Raw genomic sequence first — 13,663 nt, forward strand, 5'->3', positions numbered from 1 at the left:
AGAAGTTTGTTGATATCATTTCTCCGTGGCTTTCCGGGAGCTAAGAGATAGAATTCTGAACATGCACTGCAGGGTTTTGCCAGGATTTACTCCAGGACTTTGACCCATCAACAGTGAAGGAACAGCGACAGGTGGGCTCCCTGCCAAGCTAGCCTGAAACAAAGTGCGTAATTGGCATCTGATTCAATGACAAACGTGCTTTGATTGGACAATTACTACTCGGAAAATTGACAAGATTTTTCCATATTTTTCCATATTTTAAAATTATGTGCAAGTTTTGTTCTTGATGAGTTTCAGATATAATTTCTATAATATTTTTACACAATTTGTTATAAATACAGGTAGATATGGGATGTGGGTCACGACATGAAACGAAAAGGCACCTCGGCCCACGGTCTAAATGTGATAATGACCAAGTAATTTCATATGGTGATGTTGATTAAAGGATAGATAGTAGCTAGGATATGAGATAATGTCCGAGCTCTTATCGAAAATATCATACAGCACAGAAACAGGCCCTTTGTCCCAACTCATCCGTGCCGCCCAAAATGCCCATCTATGCATGTCCCATTTACCCACATTTGGTCCATATTCCTCTAAACGTTTCCCATCCTAGTGTCTTCCAAGTGCTGTGGATCTTTCGCAATACTGAAAACAACAGGACATTGGTTTAATATTTCAACAAAATACAGTGCCTCTAACTATACAATAAAATAAACGACAGGAATTCTCAACAGGTTAGGAGGCATCCATGGAAGCAGAGAGATGATTGCCATTTTAGATCAAGACCCTCCAGATTACAGCTTCTGCAGTCTCTTGCACCTCCAATGATGTGACTTTTTCTTCATAGTGCACTGGATTGACAGCGTTGAATTTTGTGCTCTGAAAGAATATATACACAAAGTTGCATTTTTATACATAGGAAACATTTATTGAGCAAGTTAGGAGTACTGGGAAGCAGCTTGAAATGCAAAGAACCTGCTCATCAAGTCTTAGTCATACTTTTTGTCTCTGCTGCCAATACTTTTAGCACTTAATCGTTCTTAAATGCTCTTTTGACTTCATGAGACCAACTCTGAAATCAATCTGAAGTAACCTGACTTGTGGAGAAAACTGCACCATGGTTAATATCTTGCCAGCATTAATATCTTGCCACAGTGGCAATCTTTCCACTGCGCTTTGAAGTGACCCGGCAAATGACTTGGTTGTATCAAACCACTGCAAACATAACTAATCCCACAAAGTGGATGATGCTTTATCAGTAATGGCCACATTCAGAGAATGATTTTTCATCAGGCTCCAGGGATTGATTATAATATTGTTCAAGCTCAAAGAGTAATCAGCTTAATTATGGATATGTTATGGTGATCAGTCAATATCCTGCCTCATATTAAATTATGCACAAGTTAAGTTCTTAACATTTTTCATTGGATTTCAATAAGCAGAATTTGGTGTCAAAATAACAATCTTTGTGAGCATGTCCTTATTATTGTGCACATTTCGAGCAATGTGGTAAGGAACAGATACCTACTGAAATCTCAATTGCCTCTATAAGTGCTGAGAATTTACTTTGCTCAGCTATAGACTTCTGAATAATCAAAAAGCAAAGTGCTGGAGGAACTTAGTGGGTCATGGAACATCTGTGGAGGGAAATGGACAGACAATATTTCGGGTAAAGTCTGAAGAAGGGTCTCAACCTGAAACATTGTCTGTCCATTCCCTCCATAAATGCTGCCTGTCCTGCTGAGTTTCTCTAGCACTTTGTGTTTTTCTCAAGATTCCAGTATTTGCAGTTTCTTGTGTCTTCAGACTTGTGGGTAGAGTCGTTTTTTCTCAACCTCCCTATGTTTGAGAAATTCCTTTTTGTGCTTTAATTAACTCTTTACAAAAATAATTGCTATTACCTAACAATTCGGCCAGATTTATTTACTTGCACTGCCAACCATTCATGCAGATAGTAAATTAATATGAGTTTGTTTCTGGTTTTCCATATTCTTCTCTCAATACAAATTTGTTTTCCTTTTTTGGCACAATTGAGCTGATGATTCATGTTTAATTCTTTCGGCCCGGTTCCTGTTTCATTCACAAACTCATTAGTTGAGATTTAATTCTATTTGTTTATGGAACAATGATCTTGATAGAACAACATTTATTTCCCATATCTGACTACTATAGAGTGTCAGCAGCAAGTTCAGGATTTAGCATTTCCAAGGTTTTGCTCTTGTGATGATGGACACCTGGTGTGAATGTTCAAATGTTGCACACTGCAGCCAAGGGGCTGGATATTAAGGGTGGGGACGGGACCCACTCAACAGACTGTGGATGGTAGCAAAAGGAACTGTTCTAAATTCCATGAAGGGAAAGTAAAAAGAAGCTTAAACAACAAGTAGATGGGTAGTGATGGTCGGCATGGGCATGGTAGGCCAAAGGGCCTGTTTCAGTGCTATATGATTTATAGACAAAGTATCCTTACAAGTTAGCTTGTGAACAGGTTGTTTTGCCATTTTGAAGATCGGCTCTTTTTAATAAATATCTCATCCACATAACTTTATAACCCCTGAATATTCCCTAACAGCCTCTCCCAACAATGTTTCTCCCTATGCTCCGTTTTCATTACGTTGTGATGTTCAAGAGCACGTATCCCCAATCACGAGTCATAGGGAGTCATACAGCATGGAAACAAGCCCTTTAGCCCGACTTGCTTATGCTGACCAAGATGCCCCATCTACACTAATCCCACCTGCCTATGTTTGACCCAATCAGTACCTCCACCACTTTGTGTTTTGCTCAAGATTCCAGCATCTACAGTTTCTTGTGTCTCCATAATGTTTTGGTTTTGAGTGAAACAAATATTGGTTCATTTATGATATTTGCACTATTTTAAATACTGTCATTATAATATTTACAACTATCTGAGATGGCAGACAAAGCCTACTTTAACAATCCACCTGAAATTATTGCAATGTGGTGTGTCACCTGCGTTCTGTGCCTGTTTCTAAAGCAGCATGTAAACCCACAACTTCCTGATGTGTCTTTGCTGCACCTGGGTTAAGGCTGGCACCATAGTAACTGTTCAAAACCTAATTTGTGGTACTTTTCACCTGCTTACAAATGCCATTGCACTTCACAGCAGTTTATTGTTTTTGAAGTGTTGGGGCAGTGTGATTACATATTGGAGCTGACAAAATGTATATCATTTTCTTGTTCATATAGGACGAGAGTGTTTATTGCCTGAATGAGAGTGATTTATTTAGTCCAATAAAACCATCAACTAAGAATGAATCAAATACAATTTAGTGAAAGATGAGTGATGAGATGTGAACGTTTTCTTTACTTCAAAAGTCAAGTCAAGCGTGTGTAATTGTCATATGTATCGACAACGGAACAATGAAATTCTTACTTGCATCAAAATAACACACCCGTAAACATAATACACGACAGGAAATATATTATAATCCAAAACACAATAAACTAATAACTAACAGTGTTAGGTTATAACATAGCAATTATTGTATGTTATAATATACACAATACAATTATAGTGTATATATTTTGCACTATAATAGTGCAAAACCAAAATCCACAACGGAACAACAGTCCATCGTAGATCATAGTCGGTCCACTGTGTTTTCATGCTTTTCAAATGTTTTCAGGCCATTGAATCATCTCAAAATGAAATAACTAGAAATTCTCAGTGGCAGGCTAGATCATTGGAAAGAAAAAGATTTAACTAGTTGATTTTGGACTGGAATAGCTGATGAAATGTTAACTCTGTTTTATTTTTTGATCTGCTGGAATTCCCATCATGTCCCAGCACCCCTTGTATTTTGCTTATCTTCAGATTTCTGATTGGAATTAGTATTAGTAACTAGCATGATTAAGACGGAACACAATATCAGTTTCAACCCTGGCCACAATTTTCTTTTTCCTTTATTTCTTCGTTCTCTCCCAGGGAAGATTGATAGGCCTCTTGCAACCCCTGCAGGGGGGGGGGGGGTGGTGGGGAGGGCCGACATGTCTAAAATAGATGAGAACCTAATGGTGAAAACTTTATTAGTTTAACTGTGTTAATATCACAGAATATCTCACCAGGACATGATAGGTAGTTCTGCTATATCATGGTTTACCCTCACACAAATTGGATATAACAGGAGCGATTAATCACGGAGCAGTATTTACATTATGTAGACCAAATTAGTTATAATGCGATTTTGATCAGAAACTAGAAACCTATTTAAAAAATACTTTGGAAATTGACAAACAGAAAGAAAGCTGCCTTGTATTTAAACAGTCATGGGGACAAAAAAAACTGTTTCCATATAATTTCCACGCAGTAATCAGACACCGATGTCTCTTAAGAACACATCTGCTGCTTTAACTGTGGCAGGCCATTGCAATGGATGTATTTACTTTTATTGATATTTGTGCAACCATACTATATTAAACAGTGTAACAAACAGCCTTTAGTGTTTTTGCTTGCAGTAACAAAAATAAACGGATTTCTATTGAAAAGACTGTTATTTCTAAAAATCCTTCAGTAATAATAACTTTGTTATTGCAAGTCTGAAATTCTTGCCCCAAATCCTCTTTTCCCTCATTGATACTATTGTCTATATAATGCTAGAATTATTGGGAATACGACTACTGTGTTATAGCTGAACATCTGTAATTGAGGATCACTTAGGAAGAGCACTGAAGACGTCACAATTGAGCTTGATAGCCTTTCTCTTTTCTACTCCATTCCCTGGAAAGCAGGACAGCTTATCTGGGATCAATTGCCATAGTATAAGTCTGGAATCAATCTTATAGGTCTGGAATCAATCTTATCTGGGATCAATTGCCAGAGTATAGGTCTGGAATCAATCTTATCTGGGATCAATTGCCAGAGTATAGGTCTGGAATCAATCTTATCTGGGATCAATTGCCATAGTATAGGTCTGGAATTCTTAAATAATTTAATGTCACACCGAGTAATGTATTTATCCTCAAATCCACCAGGGTACTGGACTACAAAAACTATGGATGCGGTCAATCCAAAATTAAAACAAAAAATGCCAAAAGGAGTGCATAGTTTTGGGTTATGTTTTGTATTTTAGTTTAGTTTAGAGATAGAGCATGCCCATGGAATCCTGTTAAAGGAGACGGGCTGTTAGAAGAAGTAACTAGAGAAGATTCAGCTGAGAGATTTGTCAACTATGTTTTAAGTAAAAACAAGACAACTTAATAGAAAAAGGAAGACTTCAAACTCCCCTCCTCCTCCTCCTCTTCCTCTACCACCACCTGAGCTTATTCTCGAATTGAACAATTTCTCAAAGGCAAACACTTTCTATAAATCAAAGGTGTCACTTTGGGAACTCGCATTGACCCAAGTTATAGGTTTGTCTTTGTTGGATATGTGGTACGATATTTCCCTCAACACTGTTTCTATTACTTTGATGATTGTATTGGTGCTGCTTCCTGCACTCTGTTTCTGCACGGATGCTGCTTACCTACTAAGTTGCAATGGTCATTACTCGCACTGACAACAATTATGCTCCCTGTACTGAAAAGATAACAGCATGAACTAGGGTTACTGAGAAGATTGCATTTGTTTTTGTTTAGAGAGATACAACATGGAAACAGGCCCTTCGGCCCACCAAGTCCACACTGACCATCAACCACCCGTTCACGCTAGTTCTATGTTATCCTACTTTCGCATCCACCCCCTGCATGCAATTTACAGAGGGCCAATTAACCTATAAACCTGCTCATCTTAGCGATATGGAAGGAAACCAGAGCACCTGAAGGAAATCCATGTGCTTACAGGGAGAGCATGCAAACTCCACACAGACAACATCTGAGGTCAGGTTCGAACTCAGGTCTCTGGCGCTGAGAGGCTGAGGCTGTACCAGCTGTGCCGCTGCCATTTTCCATATCTGCAGGGTTCTACCAGGAACATGTAATATTTTATCCTCGTGTATCATAATGTAGATTGCAATTATTGTAAGAACAGAATTCCCTTTCCTAAATAAAATTCACATGTACTAACTGAATTATATTTATTGCATTTATCAGGAAACGGATCCAGAATTCGATCACTGTGCAGTCTGTATTGAGGGATACAAATCTAATGATGTGATCAGGATTCTGCCATGCAAGTAAGCCTTTCATCTTTATTTTACATATGTAAAGAACATTTTATCAATACCTTTTGCATAAATTATATTACTGCAATCCTGCGAAAATATTATATGTTTTAAAATGGCAATTACCTAACCTCTTTAAAGTGAAAAGTGTCCCAAAAAGCAATGGAAGTAAAAGCAAAATTATAATTTTGGTTAGAAGCCTCCTGAAGTGTGGTTAAAAACATACGTTTAGGAGGGAATTTGATGATGGAGGTAACAAGGTAGAGACCAAAGCAGAATAGTTATGTGGAGTCACAAGAGACTGCAGATGCTTGAATTGAGGAAACTATAAACTGCTGGAGGATCTCAGTGGGTCAGTCTGAAGAAGGGTCCAGGCCCAACATGTCATCTGTCCATTTGCCTCTACAGATGCTGCCTGAACTGCTGAGTTCCTCTTATGTTTATTTCAACTCAAAATAGTTATGCATTGTATCACCAAGGTGAATGGAGACTGTACTGGTGAAGACAAAATAAAGGTCCTGCCTTTATGTGCTGGTAATTGGCACATAAATGCAGGACCTATAGAAGACAAATATTTCACATTGTGTAAGGCTGAATGGAATTCTGCAAAGGTGCAAAATGTTTCTCATTCAAAATATCTATGGTAAGACGGAAGATATGTTCACAGGTTATAGGAGTAGAATTAGGCCATTCGGACCATCGAGTCCACTCTGCCATTCATTCACGGCTGATATCTGCCTTCTCCCCATAACCCTTGACACTCATTCTAATCAAGTATTTGTCTATCTCTGCCTTAAAAATATCCACTGACTTGACCTCCACAGCCCTCTGTGGCAATGGGTTCCACAGATTAACTACCCTCTGACTAAAGAAGTTCCTCCTCACCTCCTTTCTAAAAGAGTGCCCTTTAATTCTGAGGCTAGGACCACTGGTCCTAGACTCTCCCACCAGTGGAAACATCCTTGCCACATCCACTCTATTGTGTTTGCAAACAAAAGAGAGCTTAAGCTGAAGTTAGAATTGGCCACTGATTTTTTTTCGTAAAATGGAATTTATGGAGTTGAATGTACAAGCATAGTAATAATGGTTAGTTTCACTATGCACTTGTATCACTGTATAGCATGTTCATATGTCAAAATACCTTTTAATGGGAATAAAAGACGTACAGGTATGTAGGTTAATTGGCTGGGTAAAAAATGTAAAAAAATTGTCCCTAGTGGGCGTAGGATAGTGTTAATGTACGGGGATCGCTGGGCGGCACGGACTTGGTGGGCCGAAAAGGCCTGTTTCCGGCTGTATATGATATGATATATGATAAGATGCAATGAAGTGAACGTTGACGGTGATAATGGCATATTTTAGAATTATACCTTTTGATAATTGGATGAATCGTATCGAAAACTCAAAGAAACTATTTGGAATTAGAAACAAACCAGAAACAATATAGACAATCTGAAGAAGGGTCCTACCCGAAACATCACCTATCCATGTTCTCCAGAAATGCTGCCTGGCCCACTGTGTTACTTTGTCTTTTTATGTAAATATACATCTGTGGTTCCTGCTCTAATTTCCTCCCATACGTCAAATATATACAGCTTTGTAGGTTACTTGGCTACGGTAAAATTGTCCCTAATGTGTAGGATAGTGCTAGTGTATGGGAATCGCTGACTTGGTGGGCGATGGGCCTGTTTTGTGCTGTATCTCTAAAGTGGAAAGTCACTGATTGAAGGATTGTAATAGGAACTATGTTTACAGTTTTTGGGATGTACAGTAGATTATTCCTTATTGTTTTGTGGGACCAGAGTTTAAAATTCCCATTTGTACAGGGGCAAGGGAAATGCAAATATTGCAGATGCTGGAAATCTGAAATAAAAACCCATGGGTTCAGCAGCCTCTCTGAGAGTTACCAGCTATGATGCGAGGCTTCCATTGACCAGAAACGTTAACTTTTTTTTCTCTCTTTCCATGATGATGCTGGAACCACTGAGAGTTTCTAGAATTGTTCCGCTTTTTTAGCATTGATAGAGGGAACGCTGAAAATTATTGTGAAACTTCAGAACCAAAATACTTTGAAATAAAAACAGAAAATGCAGGAATTGCTAAGCAGGTCAAGTTACATCAGTGGAAACATGGGTATTAATATTTCAGGTTAATTGCCTTACATCAGAACTCCAATTCCCTCTCCACGGATGCAACCTGATCAGCTAAGATTTTCCAGTATTTTTAATCTGTTGTGAAACTATTTTAGTCACGTTACATTTACTGCTGTGCAATAGGCAGTGATTTACTCTACTCAAATTTTCATCTAATTGTGGAATTGCTGGAGCTGAAGAAGTACTGAACTGCAGGATGCAGTTGTTTTCAAAACATGTCCCAGCTCATAGTATCAGCTTGTGGAGAGAGTGTTGAGTTATAAATTTGTATTAAAACAAGAAACTGGCCCTTAGACCAAACCCTTCCATGCCAACCAGCATGCCTATCTGAGCTGGTTCCATTTGGCCTGTATCCCTCTAAACCTTTTCTATCCATGTAATGCATTTAGTATATTAGAGACATACAGCACAGAAATAGGCCCTTCAACCTAACGTCCATGCTGATCTAAGCTAGTCTTATTCGCCTTCTTTTGGACCACATACCTCAATCTTTCCTTTCCATGTACCTATCTAATGTACTTTAAATGGTGTTATAATATCTGCGTCCTGTGGCAGCAAATACCATATATCCACCACCTTCTGAATGAAAAAGTTGCCCCTCAGCTTCCTATTAAATCTTTCCCCTCTCATCTTAAATTTAAGTCCTCTGGTTCTTGTTTCCCCAACCCTGCGCATTCACCTAATCAATTTCCTTCACAATATTATCTATTAGATCGAGCCTCAACCTATGCCTCAGTCCCTTGAGTTCCGGCAACATTCTCATAAATCTTCTCTCCACTTTTTCCAAATTAATGACATCCTTCCTGTAGCAGGGTGACCAAAACGGAACATGATACAAGGCATTAAACCATGCTGTATCCAGATGTGATTTTCGGTACCCTAAGTGAGAACCCCAGCACTGACATCTTCATCTTTATTGATAATAATTTAATTAAGGGAAAAAACACCAGAGGGGGAATTGAGTGGAAACCGATTCTGTTTGAACAGAAGAATCTAACTATACATGTGGAAGATTATTCAATAACCAGAACAAATCTGGCACTGTTTTCAGTCATTTACCATTCCTTCATTGTAGAAAGATTAGATTGAAAGAGGACAACTAGATATTTGTTTGCTGGTGCGAAATATTTCATTTTGTGTCCTTGTTTCTTTCAAGGTTCTCTGGTTTGTGTACATAACTCAGGATGTGATGTTTCAATAATGGAATTTTGGTCAGCCCTTGTCTCGAATACTATATTAACTTTCTAACGTTGCACCATGAAGGGTGTATTAACCTTGCAGGGAGTACATTGCAGATTCACCAAAGTAATAGAATTTAAAGGATTAAGTTTTATACACTGATTGCAGAACCTTTACTCCTATTTCCTTTAGTTTAGGAGGTTGAAGATTGAATTGATTAAAATAATTAAAGGCCTCAGTAGAGTAGATGCAGAGAAATCTGGCGAGGGAAATCGGAGCAAGAGGACATAACACTGTTAAAGCCTACCCTTTTAAGAGTGGAATCAGGAAATGGTTTTTCATTCAATAGGTAATAAAAATATGAGACTCTGAAGATTGTTGATGTTTAGGGACAATTAGAGTTGTTCAAGCCAAGCAGTTGATCCTTTTTGTTAAAAGTATCGATGGATATTTTGCAAAGAGAGATAAATAGAATGGAGACACCGATCGGTTATGATGTCATGGTGGGACAGGCTCCAGAGGCTGAGTGACCTTCTCCAATTCCGAACAATGCTGCAGCTGATATCCAGACCGTACATATTCCCAAAAGGATGAAAAGGGGACATCTAAAACAAAAGTTCCTTGAATGACAGAGCCAAGTGAGGTTAGAGTAAAACTGAAACGTTTATAAACATAGCACAAAAAGTAAGGAAATTTGTGTTTGGTAGATTATTTCTTTGTTGTAACAATGCTTCTTGGCAATAAATCTTATACTGTTGGAAAGCCTGTTTATTTCCCTTTTAAATGGTGCCACATTTGTAAGGAACATGCATTTGTGGGATGAGTAGCAGAGCTGAGTATGTGGGTTGCGCCCATGAAAAATCTGCCAAATCTTCTCTGCCAATGCCAAACAGCTTATTCTGCCATTGACTCTTGTTCGGTGTTGTTTGGTGGATTGAATGATTGAAGTCTGAAGAAACGACATATTGGCAATTTAACAATTTATTCATTTAATAAACAGGAGCCTCAGTAGCGTTTGGAAGAACCATACACAGCCACAACAGCCTGGCACCTCCTCCTCATGCTGGTCACCAGCCTGGTCACACACTTGTGGGATGGCATCCCATTCTTCAACCAGCATTTGTCGCAAGTCAGCCAACGTGGTTGTGTTGGTCACTCTGGCACGAACAGCACGCCCAAGCTGATCCCACAAGTGTTCAATGGGGTTGAGGTCAGGACTGCTGGCAGGCCATTCCATCCTCTCCACTCCCAAATTCTGGAGGTAGTCTCTGAGAAACCCTGCTCTGGGGGTGAGCATTGTCATCTTGGAGGATAGAGTTCGGTCCCAGACTGTGGAGATATGGGATTGCCACTGGTTGCAGAATCTCATCTCGATATCTCTCTGCATTGAGATTGCCTCCAATGATGACAAGCCTCGTTTTTCCAGTGAGGGAGATGCCGCCCCACACCATCACACTGCCTCCACCAAAAGATGTTACTCTATCGGTGCAGCAATCAGCATAGCGTTCTCCGCATCTTCTCCACACTTTGACCCTATGATCCAACTGCCGTAGGCAGAATCTGGACTCATCGCTGAACATAACGTTCCTCCACATGTTCAGGTTCCAGTGCACGTGTTGCCGACACCAGCGCAAACGGGCCTGACGGTGAAGGGCGGTCATGGCAGGCCTCCTGGCAGCCCTATGAGATCGGCTGCATGCAGTCTGTTCCGAATTGTCTGGGCAGAGAGCCGTCGGCCATATCGTCCTGCAAACCTTGACTGCAAATCTGTAGAAGACAGCCTACGGTTCCTAAGTGCTGACAGGGTGAGGAAACGGTCTTCTTCGGGTGTCGTCTTCTTGGGACGCCCACTTCGCGGCCTGTCTCTGACATCCCCCGTTATATGGAACTTGGCCTTCACTTTGGAGATGGTACTAGGGCTCACTCCAAATAATGCCGCAACTTGGTTTTGCGGAACACCAGCTTGAAGTTGCCCTATCGCATGGGCCCTATCCAGATCAGTCAAACGTGGCATGCCGATTCTTGGAGCAGACACCTACTGACCACTGTAGCAGGGCCCATGCTCACAGATGCTGCCAATCAGGTGCCAATCAGGCACCTGATTGTCAGCACCTGGGGGTACCAGAAGCTCAAAACAAGAGTCAATAGCAACAGCAGAATAAGCTGTTTGGCATTGGCAGAGACGATTTGGCAAATTTTTCATGGGCGCAACCCATATACTCAGCTCTGCTGCTCATCCCACAAATGCATGTTCCTTACAAATGTGGCACCATTTAAAAGGGAAATAAACAGGCTTTCCAACGGTATAAGATTTATTGCCAAGAAGCATTGTTACAACTAAGAAATAATCTACCAAACACAAATTTCCTTACTTTTTGTGCTATGTTTAAAATATGTCAGATAGAAAATACAATTGAAAACCAAGCAAAATACAGCATAGCGGGAGAGAATGAAAAAGGATACAAACACCGAGGAATTAAATGAGAAAAGAAGAATAACTAATAGAAAAAGTTAAATAGTTAAATAAACGATAGGCCAAAGTAGGGGCATTATGGGGAAACAGAACTTAATTGAGCAACTGCATTTCTCTTCACAAAAGAGGAAGATGAAATTAGTGTTGCAGAGGAGCATGTAGTGGAGATATTGATTAGGCTAAAAGTAGACTGGGAGTGACTCATGTTGGAATCGCACGTCACTTGGTTCTGATGCGATGCATTCTTGATTGTTTTGGAAGTGGGGATAGAGACACCAATCTTTCAGACCTCCAGAATATTTACCACCCTCTGTGTGGAAAAACTGACTTCACGTGTCCTTCTCACATTAAATTGTGCCATCTAATTCTAGACTGCCTCTAATGTTATAGAACTCGGTAAAATTCTAGATTTTGTCTCTAATGTTTATAAACCTCTAAAATTCTAGACACTGCCTTTAATTTTATAAACCTCTGTAAAATAACCTCTTAGCCTCCTATATTCCAGTAAGAATACACCCAGCTTATCTAGTCTCCCCTCTAGCCCACTGTTCTAAGCAACATCCTGGTGAATATCTTCTGCATTCTTAAGTTACCACATCCTTCCTGTAGTAATGTTCACTGTACTCCCAAGTGTGGTGTAACCAATGTTTTATACAGCTGCAACATGACGTCCCAACTCTTATACTCAATGCATATGAAAGCAAGCATATTAAATCCTCTGTCACTACCCTATCCATCCTGGCCAACCAGATTCAGACAACTTATTTACCTGCACCCTAACAACTCATTGTACATTAATACCCCTCAGGTCCTTACCACTTACCCTACATATAGTAATAGAATTTGGCCTCTCAAAGTGCATTACCTTGTATTTGTCTGGATTATGTTTTGTTTGTCAGTGTGCTTTCAGCTGATCTATGTCCCGCTGTATCTTTGAACAAACTTCTGAGTTATCTATGCCTCCACAACTTTTTGTGTTGTTTGTAAACTTGCTAATCAATGCTCTACATTCTATATATATATATATATACACACACACACACACACACACACACACACACACACACACACACACACACACACACACACACACACACACAAATCTCAGCAGCGATTCCTGCAGTACACCACTTGTTACAGATTTCCAGTCAACAAGTAGTGGGTGTGATCTGGAATCTACTGCAGGTGGTGGCAGAGGAGGCAGATTAATAATATATTCCTTTATTCGTTCCGCACTGGGGAAATGTACAGTGTTACAGCAACAAAGTGGATAGCAAGAGATCATTCATTATAAATGAAAGATACGTAAATTGTCATCAGTTTTCTGTGTGTTCTTAGCTGTTATTGTTGACTCGTCTGCTGGGAGCAGTGCTGGTTGTGCAGTCTCACAGCAGCGGGAAGGAAGGACCTCCTTTATCTCTCCTTCATGCACTTGGGGTGAAGGAGTCTGTCACTGAAGTGCAGTGTTACTCAGTGCAGTGACAGTGTCCTGCATGGGGTGGGAGTCGTTGTCCAGCAGCGATGTTAGCTTTACCATCATCCTCCTCTCTCCCACCACCTGCACTGAGTCGAGGGGGCAACCCAGGACAGAGCTGGCCTTCCTGACCAACTTGTCGAGTCTCTTCCCTTCTGCCGCTGAGATGCTGCTGCTCCAGCAGACCACTCCATAGAAAATGGCCGATGCAACCACCATGTTGTAGAAGGTCCTTAGGAGTGCCCCCTGCACTCCAAAG

General features: G+C 40.1%; 1 protein-coding gene across 4 annotated transcripts in view; it reads left to right on the forward strand.

Annotated features, from left to right (window-relative positions):
- LOC144600173 (E3 ubiquitin-protein ligase RNF130-like) overlaps positions 1 to 13,663 on the forward strand; it is an 83,391-nt gene that overhangs the window by 36,739 nt on the left and 32,989 nt on the right. For all 4 annotated transcript variants that reach the window (XM_078411656.1, XM_078411653.1, XM_078411657.1 and 1 more), the window contains exon 4: positions 6,055 to 6,137. In XM_078411656.1, coding sequence (XP_078267782.1) covers positions 6,055 to 6,137 — 83 coding nt within the window. The remainder of the gene's footprint in view (positions 1 to 6,054; positions 6,138 to 13,663) is intronic.

The sequence above is a fragment of the Rhinoraja longicauda genome, chromosome 14, assembly GCF_053455715.1.
Source record: "Rhinoraja longicauda isolate Sanriku21f chromosome 14, sRhiLon1.1, whole genome shotgun sequence".
Taxonomy (NCBI): domain Eukaryota; kingdom Metazoa; phylum Chordata; class Chondrichthyes; order Rajiformes; family Arhynchobatidae; genus Rhinoraja; species Rhinoraja longicauda.